Raw genomic sequence first — 15,018 nt, 5'->3', positions numbered from 1 at the left:
TTGTACCTTGGATCCCGAAAGCCTTAGTACAGTGGTGCCCCGCAAGACGAATGCCTCGCAAGACGGAAAACCCGCTAGACGAAAGGGTTTTCCGTTTTTCAATGCGCTTCACAGGACGAATTTCCCTATGGGCTTGCTTCGCAAGACAAAAATGTCTTGCGAGTCTTGAGATTTTTTTTCGCTCCCCAACCCCTTTTTCTAAGCCGCTAAGCCACTAATAGCCTTTTAGCAGCTAATCCGCTAATCCCTTAAGCCTTTAATAGCTGCTAATAGCTGCTAAACCGCTAATAGCGCTAATCCGCTAATAGGGTTGCTTCGCAAGACGAAAAAACCGCTAGACAAAGAGATTGGCGGAACGAATTAATTTCGTCTTGCGAGGCACCATTGTACTTGGGATGCTTTGGCTCTTGAATGCTGCAAACTCGGAAGTGAGTGTTCCGGTTTGCGAACGTTCTTTGGAACCCGAATGTCCAATGGGGCTTCCACAGCTTCCGATTGGCCCAATCAGAATCCGCGCTTTGGTTTCCGAATGTTTTGGAAGTCGGACGGACTTCCGGAACGGATTCCATTCGAGTTCCAATGTATGAATGTATATACAGTCATACCTCGGGTTGAATATGCTTCATGTTGAGCGCATTTGAGTTGCGCACCTCGACAACCCGGAAGTAATGGAGCGCATTACTTCCGGGTTTCGCCACTCACGCATGCACAGACGCTCAAAATGACGTCACGCACATGTGCAGAAGCAGCAAAAAGCGACGTGCACATGCACAGACGTACCGTCGCTAGTTACGTTTGCTTCTGGATGCGAACAGGGCTCCAAAACGGATCCCGTTCGCATCCCGAGGTACCACTGTAATATAAGTACAAATACTTGGCAATCATATTTCTATGCAATTTTGCACACATTTTACCTAATATTTTGAATTCCCAAGTCATGTTACAACTTTTGAGCACCCCTCATTTTTTTGAATATGAAAGTTGAAAAATTCAACGCACATTACCGTATTTTTCACCCTATAGGACACACTTTTTCCCTCCAAAAATGAAGGGGAAATGTGTGTGCGTCCTATGGGGCGAATGCAGGCTTCGCGCACCTCTCCGCAAGCGGAGAGGCACCTCTCCGCCAGCGCTGGGCTCCCACGGCTTGCAGAGAGCTGCCTGTTTGGGGGCTGGGGTCAGGGGAAGCTCGGGCTTCCCCCGCCCCAACCCCGCACCTGGGGGGGAAATAATTTTTTCCCCTTTATTTCCCCCCCAAAAAACTAGGTGCGTCTTATGGGACGGTGCGTCCTATAGGGCGAAAAATACGGTACTTCCTCAGCAAAGATGACCTTCTCATGGCATAAAGTCCAGGGGGCTCATGTCAGGTGCCCAATCATGTGGTGCACTTGAAGCCAGCACTACAAGTTGATATCATTACAATTGTCCTGGGACCTGCCCACCCTCCTTAACCCTAATCCCACATGTCTATAGACTACCAGAGAGCAAAACAATGTTACTTTTGTACAGTGGTGCCCCGCAAGACGAATGCCTCGCAAGACGGAAAACCCGCTAGACGAAAGGGTTTTCCGTTTTGGAGGTGCTTCGCAGAACGAATTTCCTATGGGCTTGCTTCGCAAGACGAAAATGTCTTGCGAGTTCCTGCGATTTTTTTTCGCTCCCCACCCCCTTTTTCTAAGGCACTAAGCTGCTAATAGCCTTTTAGCAGCTAATCCGCTAATCCCTTAAGCCTTTAATAGCCGCTAATAGCCGCTAAACCACTAATAGCGCTAATCCGCTAATGGGGTTGCTTCGCAAGACGAAAAAACCGCTAGACGAAGAGACTCGCGGAACGGATTCTTTTCGTCTTGCGAGGCACCACTGTACTTGGCTGAGGCCAGCCTTGCACAAAGAAAAGTAAATTTCTGCAAAACTTCCTAATGCATGGCAAAATGTTTTCCTTCACAGGCACTGCTGGTAGACAAAGAACGATTTCATGCAATGCTCTTGCAAACAAGACATATTGACATAGCTCCTTAAAAGATGTGAACTGTGACATTTTATCATGAGCCAGTGTGAAGGAAGATGTAGAAGAAGGTAAAGGCAGTGGGGAAACAGAAATTGGTTGCATTTTCCCAGGTTCAGCACGCTGACCCAAAAACAGGCCAAGAAGATGAGAAATGTTACAATGTTTGCTGCTTTGAACTTATTTGGAACTTACTGGTATTGTACAGCTGTCAGCATCTCGAGATGTGAATGCCACATTGCCCAGGTGAAGAATAGCAGCAAGGATCTGAAATATTCCCATCTGACAGGAATCAGCAATACCTATCATATTGGGTGGGAGTGGGGGAGACAAAAGAAATCAGTATTCCTTTTGCGGAGATTAAAATGCAAATGTCCAATTAAGCAACTGAACAAGAGTGACATGGACAACAAAAAAGAACTAGCCATTGTGTGGAGAAAATGTCATTCAAACTCAATTCTCAGTGAATATCTGCTGGCATCTCATTGGTAAAAAAGCCTCCCAAAGGAGATTTGTATAGTGAGGTAGTATCTCCTTTTGCATCAGCTACTATCTTGAAATGCACATTTAGTGCCAAGATAGGAAACCTGTGGTCCTTCAGATCTCAATGGACCACAGCTCCCATCTGCCTGGGCCACTGGCCATGCCACCTGGGCTGGTGGGGTCCAACAACAGATGCTGGGCCACTGCTGCAAGCTGTCGTGCAAACTGAAGGTGTTGCATTAACATCTCAGTTGTTACTCAGAGAATTGCCTTAATTTCTTGTTATACCCATATTATATATCAGAACACCCAGACAGGGTTCATATGAGAATATTACTTTTCTATGTTTACCTTAAAATTTTAAAGGGAATTTTACCACATAAAAAAACCAGCTGCATAAATCTACTACAGTGGAACCTAGGTTTTTGAACACCTCAGAAGTCAAATGTTTTGGTTTTCGAACGATTTTTGGAAGTCGAATGTGCCACACGGCTTCCGCACTGAGTTTTCTGTAAGTACAGTCATACCTTGGGATAAATACGCTTCAGGATGAGTATTTACGGGTTGCGCTCCACGGCGACCGGAAGTAATGGAGCGCGTTACTTCTGGGTTTCGCCGCTCGCGAATGCGCAGACGGTCAAAATGATGTCATGCGCATGTGCTGAAGCGGCAAAATGCGACCTGCGCACACGCACAGTCACGTCTTACGTTCTGTTCAGGATGCGAACGGGGCTCCGGAATGGATCCCGTTTGCATCCCAAGGTACCACTGTAAATGCTTCCGAAAATGCATGCTTTGGTTTTCAAGCATTCTGGAAGTCAAACGGTCTTCTGGAATGGATTACGTTCGAAAACTGAGGTTCCACTGTACATGTGTATTCCCCACTTAACATGTAGAACCCAGAACACTGTCTTACATTTATTAAATGCCTAAATTAAAGACCAGGCCCTGTATGATAAAAAAGGTAACTTTTTAAAAAGAAAATGCAACTAAAAGAAGGGTCCCCTGAAGATCTTAAGAGCAAGCCAGCATGACAACAGAGAGAAGAGACATCAAAACTCAACACAAAAAGTACAATTTTTTTTTACTCATAACCAGAAATACAATAAGTAAGTCTGAATGCTAATTAAAATACGAGAGGTTTGGAAAGGAAGATATGACTATCAGGTACTAAATTACATACATAAAATTGGCCAAATTGCTCACAACACTGTGTCTGTCACCTGTCTCTCATTGGCCGGCTTGCTGTGATGTCATTTATGTCACAAATATTTTCACTGTTCATGGTAAACCTGTCAGGAATGTGGACACACAGAATGAAAGAATAGGAAGGGCTGTATGCGCTTCTTAGGAAGGAAGCGGACGAGGTTGCTTTGGGAAATACAGTGGAACCTGGGGTTACATATGCTTCAGGTTACATACGCTTCAGGTTACAGACTCCACCAACCCAGAAATAGTGCTTCAGGTTAAGAACTTTGCGTCAGGATGAGAACAGAAATCGTGCTCTGGTGACGCGGCAGCAGCAGGAGGCCCCATTAGCTAAAGTGGCGCTTTAGGTTAAGAACAGTTTCAGGTTAAGAATGGACCTCCAGAACGAATTAAGTACTTAACCCAAGGTACCACTGTATGGGATTACAGCCCAAGAAACAGAGGACAGGTAGGCCAAGAAATAGGGAGAGGCTGAATTTTACAAATGGATTTGAACTAACGAATTCATTGGCTACAGGTCTCTAGTCTAAACACACATACTAGAATGAATTCAAGAAAGGATCATTAGAACAAGGATGGGGAACCTGTTGCTCGACTCCCATCATCCTTGACCATTGTCCATGCTGGATGGGGTTTATTGGCGCTGTAGTCCAACAACTTCTGTAGGGCCCAAGGTTCTCCATCCCTAGGTTAGCCCAATGCCTGAAAAAGATTTGTCTCCATTTCTTCTGTTTATTATTAAATACTGTTTTGCACTCCAATTCTATTCCCACTTATCTGGGTGAAAACCCCAGTGAATTCTGTGGTGCATAAACATACAGGATTGTGCTGGTTATGCTGGAAGCTGCCCTGAACCTTTGTATGAAGAGCTGGGATAATAAGCTTTCCAATAAATATGTTGTAAACCACTCTGTGATCTTTGGATGAAGGGTGGTGTACAAATTAGATAGATAGATAGATAGATGATAGATAGATAGATAGATAGATATAGATAGATAGATGATAGATAGATAGATAGATAGATAGATAGATAGATAGATAGATAGACAGACAGAACCTGCCACAAGCTGGTTCAGAATTTCACGCTTCATAAAGAGGTATTTTAATTACCCAATAAAAAGGCAGAAATTGTCAAACTTACTTAAAATACATCCTCTGTGGCTTCTCAATACACATCCACTGAAGCATCCAACTGCTTGCATGCCACTGGCATGGTGAAACACAGCAGTTTGTAAGTGTTAATGCTGTGGGTAATAATGTACTACTAGGCACAATAGCCACCATTTCAAAGTCCTGAAGAAATTCATGTGCTTCCAGGACTTACCCAACAAAGTGCAAGCCCGCCTGGTGTTCATCATCTCCTTAGCATCATCAATTCCATCAATGACTGGACTGCCTCCTTGCTTTGTATAGTGAAAATAGCTTGCATTTCCTAATATAAACAAGCAAGCAAAAGTTTCTTTACATACAAAGAAGAAATGCATTCTACAAAGATGTTTTAACTCTTAAAAGACTAAAAGAAACACCAGCAAAATGAATAATGCTGTGTTCTAGTAAAACTGATAAGCCAAACTTTTGTTTACCTAGTACAAGGATTTATGCCCCCCTTTTGTAGGCTGAAGGCAAGATACAAGAGATGTCTGCTATTGAAGACATTTTTGTTCCAATAAGAATATCCAGCTGTATAAATAGGTATTTACCAAGAATGTTCATTTGCTAGGGTTTTGGTTTTATTTTAAATGTGCTTGTTGTTTTGTGCTTTTAACTGTTTTTAATTATTTTATATGTAAATCACCTTGAGATTTACCTTAAGATGGTTTAGAAGGCAATTAATAAATCAATGGTAATACCAATGGTAGCAACAACTAAAGTTTTAAAAGGAAATTTAAAGCAATGTTTCAAACGAAGATTTTCTCTTACAGAATAGGGGTTTATTTGTTTTTACCTCACTGTGTTTTAATTTAGCCATAATAAGCAATATAATACTAACTACAACACTGTGTGCTCAAATATATCAGCAGCATGTAACACACCCAGAAGGAAATTTCATTCACCTTTATAGATTTGCAATTTAGTGTGCTCTATTTTCAAAAAGCATATTTATAGAAACTTAAGCAATTATTTAAAACCCATTACTCAAAACATAGTAATGCTACTGTGGAACGTGTCATGTGAATAATTAAACGGAGCAGATGTGCATTCATACCTAACCGCAAAGTTTTAAATTCAGGTAACGTTGCAGAAGCACAGAGCTGGTAGAAGATATGATAATTTCTCTCTTCTTCTGCCTTTAATAAAATGAAATAAAACATATCTATAAACACATAAATACCTTTACACACACACACAGATGATTCCATTTTGTACTTTAATGAAGAACTGAATGGACACTGGAGTAATAGGGATAATGTTAAACGCTCCAGGGACAAACATATATTAATTCAGCAAAATACTTCCCTTATTTCATTTGCTCTGCAAGCCTGCTAAAGGAAAAAGGTCACCAGCTGTCAATTAACGTAATGTAGGGAAACTTATAGCCCTCCAGATATTGTTGGACTACAACTCCCATCATCCCTGATTACTGGCAATGGTGGCTGGGGCCGATGGGATCTGGAATCCAACGACGTCTGGAGGATCACAGTTAATCCAGGGTTCCTTTTCCCTGGATTAACAGGTACAAGCTGCAGGATTTATCAGGCTCCCATTGTATCCCATATGGAGGAACTGGAGATGATGGAGAAAGGGAGGGAGGGGATGTCACCCTCAGTATTTCTGTACAGAAGCCTCCTCCTCCTTCCCCTAGTCCAGGGATGGAGGACCTGCGGCCCTCCATATTTTGTTGCACTTCAACCTTCCTCAGCCCAAGCAAGATGGGAATTGGGAGTCCACCAACATCTAGCATCACGGGTTATCCATCTCTTCCTTAGTCTTTCAGGATGTACATACTGCCTGAACACTCCCTCTACCCCTTGTAGTATTGCTGAAGTGGAGGGAAAATGTTCTTGTTTCTGCTCATTTCCCCTGGCTTCATGAACTGAAGCACAGTTCCTGGTCTGGCAAAATAGTTCAGCTTTCAAGGAGTAAAGTCCTTGTTATCTTGTCACCTGGAGTACTGTGTCCAGTTCTGGGCACCACAGTTCAAGAAGGACACTGACAAACTGGAACGTGTCCAGAGGAGGGCAACCAAAATGGTCAAAGGCCTGGAAACGATGCCTTATGAGGAACGGCTAAGGGAGCTGGGCATGTTTAGCCTGGAGAAGAGGAGGTTAAGGGGTGATATGATAGCCATGTTCAAATATATAAAAGGATGTCACATAGAGGAGGGAGAAAGGTTGTTTTCTGCTGCTCCAGAGAAGCGGACACGGAGCAATGGATCCAAACTACAAGAAAGAAGATTCCACCTAAACATTAGGAAGAACTTCCTGACAGTAAGAGCTGTTCGACAGTGGAATTTGCTGCCAAGGAGTGTGGTGGAGTCTCCTTCTTTGGAGGTCTTTAAGCAGAGGCTTGACAACCATATGTCAGGAGTGGTCTGATGGTGTTTCCTGCTTGGCAGCGGGTTGGACTCGATGGCCCTTGTGGTCTCTTCCAACTCTATGATTCTATGATTCAATGATCTCTCTCTATTTCTCAATAACATCACATTTCTAAGGAACTCATTGTTTCTCCTAAGTATGCTAGATGGACGTGCAGCGATTCTGCATTAAGTAGCTGGACATGACACATTATCGTTCAATATTTCCAAAGCCACCATTCCTTGCCCTCCGTGGATGCTAGGTTATGTAAGCATGCCATCATGTACCGACCCACAATGGAACTCCTACATGGACAAGCAAAAACAAGTTTGCATTCATTTTACCTGAAATACCACTCGTGATTTTTCTAAGAGGTAAGTTCTCATGTTGGCACCAATGATTCGAAACCTTTTATCGAAACCTATTTCGATGTACTTTCCAAAGCGGCTACTGTTGTCGTTCCGTGTGGTTTTGGCATTCCCAATAGACTGTGAGAGGGAAAACAGAAAGGGATTAACAATTTGAGGCTGCAACCTTATACACACTTACCTGAGGGTAAGTCCCACTGAACTCAATGAGGCTTACTTTTGAGTGGACATACAAAGGATTGCACAGACTTTTCCTTATTTTGCACAGTTTTTTTAATTTAAGATTTTGTAGAATTTTTTTGGGGGGGTTGTTTGTTTATATCAATACAACAAACACAGCAATAACAACAAAAAAACCAAACAATAATAAAACCAAAATGAAGGGGGAAGGGAAAGGAAAAGAGGGTGAGGAGGCAGTCACTATTTAGCTTTCCCGGTTAAGAATCTACCTGCAACAAGAGAAGACGTGGCTGATTTACATTACAAGAAATTACCTGAACCACAAATGAAGCCTATCGACTATTAAATATTGATTTTCACACTGGCTGTGATGTTTAATATAATCATTGGCTACATGACTTAATTAGCTAAAACTTATTTTAATTTAATGGACTAAAAATGTGTGCCGGATTCATCAAGCAGTTAAAAAAACACACCAAGTACTTATGAAAACTGTAGGTTCCATCCTTTTTTTCTCAGAAACATACTTCCAAGATAAGTCTGCTTTGACACATGCATGCATTATTTAAAAAGAAATGCTTCTTACTCTAGAACTATTGTTTTTACCAATATATACATTTAATCAGTACATCATTCCATTAACTGACTAAACTCATACGATTAAGAAAATTTAATCTAATTATTCCACCCTGTGAAACACCCTTCCATCAGATGTCAAGGAGATGAGTAACTATATAATCTTTAGAAGACAACTGAAGGCAGCCCTGTAAAGGAAAGCCTTTTAATGTGTAATGTTTTAATATATGTTGGAAGCCGTCCAGAGTGGCTGGGGCAGCCTAGCTGGATAGGCAGGATATAATTAATAATAATAATAATAATAATAATAATAATAATAATAATAGTTGTTCAGTCTGCAGCCCTAATTTCATGAATAATATCTCCTCTCCTCAAAAATACATTAATAAATGCACACATGTCATTTACAGACACAAGCAGACCTCTTTATGTGGGAAGATAAAGTAGCAGTAAATATGAAAGCAATTCATTAAAAAACATATAGACAGCAGTATGCAAGAAGTTCCTTTTCTTAAGATGAGTTTCCTACATGTATTTCTGTTGCAACTACCTGCATGTTAGTGGCACTCTATGGCACAAATCCACAAACTAATACTACTTTCTAAGCCACTTGCCTTATTCCTGCACCTGTCACATCGGAGTTGCAGGGGGCAGCATATCACAAGAAGCATAATATGACACAAATTGGTTAAATATAAGACTTTTGAAGTAGTGGGGACATCTTTGTAAGGACTATAGCTTAGTGGAAATGCATATGCTTTGCACACAGAAGCTCCTAAGTTCAGCCTTCCGCCTCCTATCTCTGGATAGGACTGGGAGAGACCTCTGTTGGAAATCCTGGAGAGCTTCTGCGAATCAGTCTAGACCAGAGCTTTCCAAACACTTCATGTTGGCGGCACACCTTTTAGACATGCATCATTTCGCGACACAGTAAGTCAGTTTTACTAGCAAACCAGAGGTTAAACTAACCCCTTTCCAACCCCAGAAGCAGTGTGGGAAGCATTCACGTGACATCTACACGCTGCAGCCGACACGCTAACATGTCGTGACACACAGTTTGGAAAGCTCTGGTCTAGACAGTACTGAGACAAATAAACCAGTGATCTGATGCAGTATAAGTTTCCTATGTTCCTAATGCACTGGATTACTCGTTCCGTGGCTTGGTACCTGTAACCCTCCAGATATTGTAGTATTACAAAGTCCCATCAGCCCCATCAATGGCCAGAGATGGTGAGAGTTGAAGGCCAACAACAACAGGAGGGCCACAAGTTCCCCAATCTCTGGCCTAGTAAAAAGGGTTGCGATTCTCAGGCTCAAAGCTCTGGGTGCGCCTCTTGCAACATAATCAACATATCACAGGGTAGAAGTGAGAGTAAAGGAGATGAGAATTGGAATTGTACACTGCAAATCCTACAGAAATTACCTTCAAAATAGTTCTCAGTGGTTCCTTGCATGTTGGAGACAAAATTTAGCAACAGCTCTACAGGTCTACAAACAGCATTTTGCAAGTTTCCTAGAACTATCCCCATAAAAATGCTGTATCACGCTACAAGAATGAAAATATATGCCCATTTGTTAGTGCATTTGATACCGATAAGTGTTCAGTAATATTGTTTGGTAATGTCACACAACACAGCAAACCAGGCAAAATTACCTTATCTCTGAATACTTAAAAAAACTGTGCCAAAGTTGCATTAGGGCAGACAGTGTCATCTCCGCTTTTGTTTGTTTCAAGAAATGCTTAAAACAAGGAAAAGGTATATTTTTAAAAATTACCAAGGGAGAAAGGGAGCTTCATTCAACGTCAACAATTCCCATGAAATTTGTTTATAATTATGACATTCCTCTAAATTAAATTCCATACCAGACCATAGGGAATGAATTCCAGCTTAACTAGCATGATCACGATGCTTGTTGTCAATTACTTAATGCTTTTATTATTTATTGTTTTTCTATCTATACCATCTTTCTGCCAAGACATCTATAACATGCTTTAGGACATGATTTTAATGTTATATGTCACTTTCGTCTTTTTAAAATAGAAAAGCAATTAAGAACTACAAATAAAAGTTTAATACAGTGGGACATTCTATTAAATAGGGTTCTTTTTCAGAGGCTTGTGTAACTCTAAAATATTGTATTAGTGAAAGGCATTGTTTAGGTACCTCCCTAAAATGTCTTTGTCTAGCTCCAGGGCTATTCAGAGGATATTCACCCTGCAAGATTATAATAAGATTAGGACTGAGGGTCATACACTAAGAAGTAAGGTTTGAGTGCCAGGGACAGGGAGATCCTATCTTAAAATAAAACAAATAAAATACAGAGTGGGAGTTGGGGCGATGCGTAAGCTTCAAACCCACTCCTTATTGCACAGCACATGCAAATTCTGGTAAATGATAACTATATGAGCAGACATTCATTCTCTGAAGTTCAGATTAGAAAGAATTAGTCACTCACTGTGTTACCTGCTCCTCTCGACTTTTTAGAAGGATGCAAATGAACAAGAAAAAGGGGAGCACCCAAAGGTGATGTTCAACTTTTAAGAAATACTATTCGGTGAAGCAAAGCACTCTAGAAATTGGGACCATATTGCCTGAAATATTTTTATCATTTCCTTTTCTTCCAGCTAAAGGCCAACAGTTCAACCCGCCATATTTCAGGGCTAGGGTGGGGTTATTATATTCCATTTGTAATAAAACTACTTTGACAACCAACATTTCCCTGCAAAGCCCTGGCTTCACTTTAGCAAAGGCAAATCAACTAGCAAAAGAACCCTCCATGAGACTTAAAGTAACCATGTTCCTGGTCTTACCTCCATTATAGGATTGGAAGCCAATACTCTCTCTTCGACATTAGCTTCACTTGCAGATCCGCTTACAGTGGCAAAATATCTCATAGCATATTTAGCAGAGACTGTTTTTCCAGCTCCAGATTCTCCACTTACAATAATTGACTGGTTCCGTTCATCTCTGAAATTGAAACAAATCAGTTTCAGTTGTATTAATGTTTAACCCTCTTGACTCGGGTGTGCATATTGTGTTTGGGATAACATGCAAAGCAGACACAATCTAAGAAAGTAGAAGCCTAAAAATCGTATAAATGTTACTTTAAAGGAGAAAGCTTGTTTACATACATACATACATACATACATACATATATACAGGTGTTTTCATATGGAACATAGAATAGCAATATTTTGCATTCAAAAGTTCCTTATACAAAGCATCAAAACATTTCACCAAAGAAAGCAAATCAGTAACTCAGTTGTATGAATCTACAAGAAATGCAGGGGTAGAGCTTTTTTCCTATTCAAGACATGAGGCTATGCAAGAAAGAATACTTTTGTATTCTAATCTTTGAACAAAATATGTATTTCAACATTAAAACAAAAAGCTGCATTCCAATTGCCCTCAATATCCTAGATATCAGGGGTTCTCAAACTCCCCAGGGTCCACTTGAAGAGGGCTGAAAATTACTGAGGACCACTGGTCATAAAATGACTGCAAGGGCAGAGCCAGTCAAAGAATGGCAACAGATGGAGGCAGAGTGTGGCATAATCAGTTGGCAAACACTGACATCCCCCTTTGGAAATTGCTTCTTTATCCTCTCCCCCAGCTCATTATGCCCCTTTTGACGCCATCTTTCTCTTTCTCTCTCTTTTCATTCCCTCACACTTGGCTGCACACTCTGACCATTTCCTTTCTTTCCTTCTCTCTTTTCCCTCTCCTCCTCTTCAACTTAGCATGCAACATCTTGATCTCAGGGTTGTGGGTTTGAACCCAAAAAAAATCCTGCATTGCAAGGGGGTGGAGTAGATGACCCTTGTGTAGTGTTCAAAACTCCCACTGTTCTAGGCACATTTTGCGACCGGGAATTTCATTAGTGCGAGCAGTTTCTGAGCTCGGGGCACACTACTGCGCCTGAGATTTCAGATATAAACTGCAGATTGGAAGGAAAGGAGGACCGTTTTCTGCCTCCCCACTTCCAGCTACTCTCTGAAGACTGGAAAAGAGACCCTCTTAAGAATATTAGGGGAGTGGGAAGGTGAAGGACTAGACCATGTAAAAAATGAACGTAATGTTTTAGCAGCAGGTCATTCATTTTCAGCTCTGTATACTAGGCCTTGGCGATCAGAAGGTTGGCGGTTCGAATACACACAACGGGGTGAGCTCCCGTTGCTCGGTCCCTGCTCCTGCCAACCTAGCAGTTCGAAAGCACGTCAAAGTGCAAGTAGATAAATAGGTACCGCTCCGGAGGGAAGGTAAAGGGCATTTCTGTGCGCTGTTCTGGTTCGCCAGAAGCGGCTTAGTCATGCTGGCCACATGACCCGGAAGCTGTACGCCGGCTCCCTCGGCCAATAAAGCGAGATGAGCGCTGCAACCCCAGAGTCGGTCACGACTGAACCTAATGGTCAGGGGTCCCTTTACCTTTACCTATATTTGTTATAAAAAAGCGTGCCTAGATATTCCGTTGTTGTACCCATAACCTAGGTCTAAGGTGCCATTTAGCTCCTAGCTTTCATATCTCTTTTTTTAACACTGCTCTTGTGGTCCCTTTCAACTCTTCAATTCTATCATTCCATGGGTGAGGGATGGATTGCAATGCTGAAGCCCATCTGAAAGGGAACCAAGGGCTATTAACCCACAGTCTGAGAAACGCTGCACCAGATTGGGTTTTCCCTTCTCATTCTGATTACTATTAAGCAACTAAAATCGTAGAATTGGAAGAGACCCCATGGGTCATCTAGTTCAAGTCCCTGCAATACAGGAATCTCAACACGCAGTCAGTCCCCCATCCAATTTGAAACCATAAAGGTAAAGGGACCTCTGACCATTAGATCCAGTCGTGACCGACTCTGGGGTTGCGGTGCTCATCATGCTTTTATTGGCTGAGGGAGCCGGCCTACAGCTTCCGGGTTATGTGGCCAGCATGACTAAGCCACTTCTGGCGAACCAGAGCAGCACACGGAAACACCGTTTACCTTCCCGCCGGAGCGGTACCTATTTATCTACTTGCACTTTGACGTGCTTTCGAACTGCTAGGTTGGCAGGAGCAGGGACCGAGCAACGGGCGCTCACCCCGTTGCGGGGATTCAAACCGCTGACCTTCTGATCGGCAAGTCTTAGGCTCTGTGGCTTAACCCACAGCGCCACCCACGTCCCTGAAATTTGAAACCATACCAGATATAAAACTGTGCTAGCAGTTTAACTGCTGCACCACCAGGAGGGGCCAGTGGGAGATTCTCCCACATGTAGAAATAATTCACGCAACTGTTCTTTCCAGTGTGACAATTAGAAATATACACTGGCAGGCCAGGATCAATGGGAGAAAGCAAACAGCACCTTGATCTGATGACATCTGTCCCCAGCTGCAGAGACTGCCACCACAAAAATTCTTTCTCCCCTCCACCATGGAGAGAAGGAAGTGAAGGGATGAGCTTTAGGAAGTCCCTGATCTGACTCAAGAAACTTTAGTGTAAGTTGATTCAAGCATGTGAAAGCATCACAAGAATCACCTCCATTCACCTTGAATTTGGGCTGCACGCAGGACCAATGTTCAACCCTAGTGACAATGAGGTGGGCAGCAACATGTATTCTTTTGTCATATTTCAGAAGATATATGAGGCTATGATGAAGCAATATGATGGAGCACAGAAGAAGAAGAAGAGTTTGGATTTGATATCCCGCCTTTCACTCCCTTTAAGGAGTCTCAAAGCAGCTAACATTCTCCTTTCCCTTCCTCCCCCACAACAAACACTCTGTGAGGTGAGTGGGGCTGAGAGACTTCAGAGAAGTGTGACTAGCCCAAGGTCACCCAGCAGCTGCATGTGGAGGAGCGGAGACGCGAACCCGGTTCCCCAGATTACGAGACTACTGCTCTTAACCACTACACCACACTGGCTCTCAGTGGAGGAGAAGTACAGCTAGCTATTTTCTTGCCAGTCCATTCACTGCAGGAGGAGGGGTGCAATCCAGCAGAAGTCAGTGGTGCCCAATGAAATAAGTGTAACTGAAAGACAGTTGCGTGTTTATGCTCCACTGACTTCCTCGGGAATTGGAGCAATTTAAAATGTAAGAAGCAGCTAGAAGAAGAAGTGCCAATCAGCAATAAAGAGAGTATCAGCTCAACCTTCCACATCCACTTTGATATCCCCCTTGAACACAGAGGCATCAGAATTAAAACTAATTAAAACTAGCATGCATATTTAAGGCAGATTGGTGTGCAACTGAAGGACAAGCCTTGACCCTAAGCGTGACCCTACGCCGCACACCATGGTGCAACATGTCTGGTCCCACTTTTACTGTATGCGGATGAGGCGGCCTTATTATCTCTGATGAGGATTGGTCTGAAACATCTTTTACTCTCCCTGGTTTCCTATTGTGAAGCCAATAAACTTTCAATAAATTATGAGAAGGCAAAAATTCTGGTCTTCTCTAATTCCCGGAAATTGGAGAAATGGAAAATAAGAGGGCAGGAAATCCAGCAAGTAAAGATGCACAGATATCTCGGGATTTTATTCCAGAGCAACTCAGGTTGGTCAAACCATTGCACATGTGCTATAACACAGGCAAAGCGTATCTCCTCAGCAGTAACTCACTTTTATTTTCATTGAAAAGCAAAACATCGAGTCAGCTGTAAATAAATTTTGCTCCCCCAAGTTCTATGGTTTAAATACAACAGA

At 42.2% G+C, this 15,018-nt stretch overlaps 1 protein-coding gene across 8 annotated transcripts in view; it reads right to left on the bottom strand.

Moving 5' to 3' along the window:
• Window positions 1–15,018, bottom strand: part of MYO5A (myosin VA) — a 120,437-nt gene that overhangs the window by 59,711 nt on the left and 45,708 nt on the right. For all 8 annotated transcript variants that reach the window (XM_083411760.1, XM_083411763.1, XM_083411765.1 and 5 more), the window contains exons 5-9: window positions 11,149–11,305; window positions 7,557–7,700; window positions 5,904–5,985; window positions 5,022–5,129; window positions 2,201–2,307 (exon numbers count right to left, since the gene is read on the bottom strand). In XM_083411760.1, coding sequence (XP_083267886.1) covers window positions 2,201–2,307; window positions 5,022–5,129; window positions 5,904–5,985; window positions 7,557–7,700; window positions 11,149–11,305 — 598 coding nt within the window. The remainder of the gene's footprint in view (window positions 1–2,200; window positions 2,308–5,021; window positions 5,130–5,903; window positions 5,986–7,556; window positions 7,701–11,148; window positions 11,306–15,018) is intronic.

Source organism: Podarcis tiliguerta (genome assembly GCF_965153285.1).
Source record: "Podarcis tiliguerta genome assembly, chromosome: 14".
Taxonomy (NCBI): Eukaryota; Metazoa; Chordata; class Lepidosauria; order Squamata; family Lacertidae; genus Podarcis; species Podarcis tiliguerta.
This window is presented reverse-complemented; position numbering and strand designations above follow the sequence as displayed.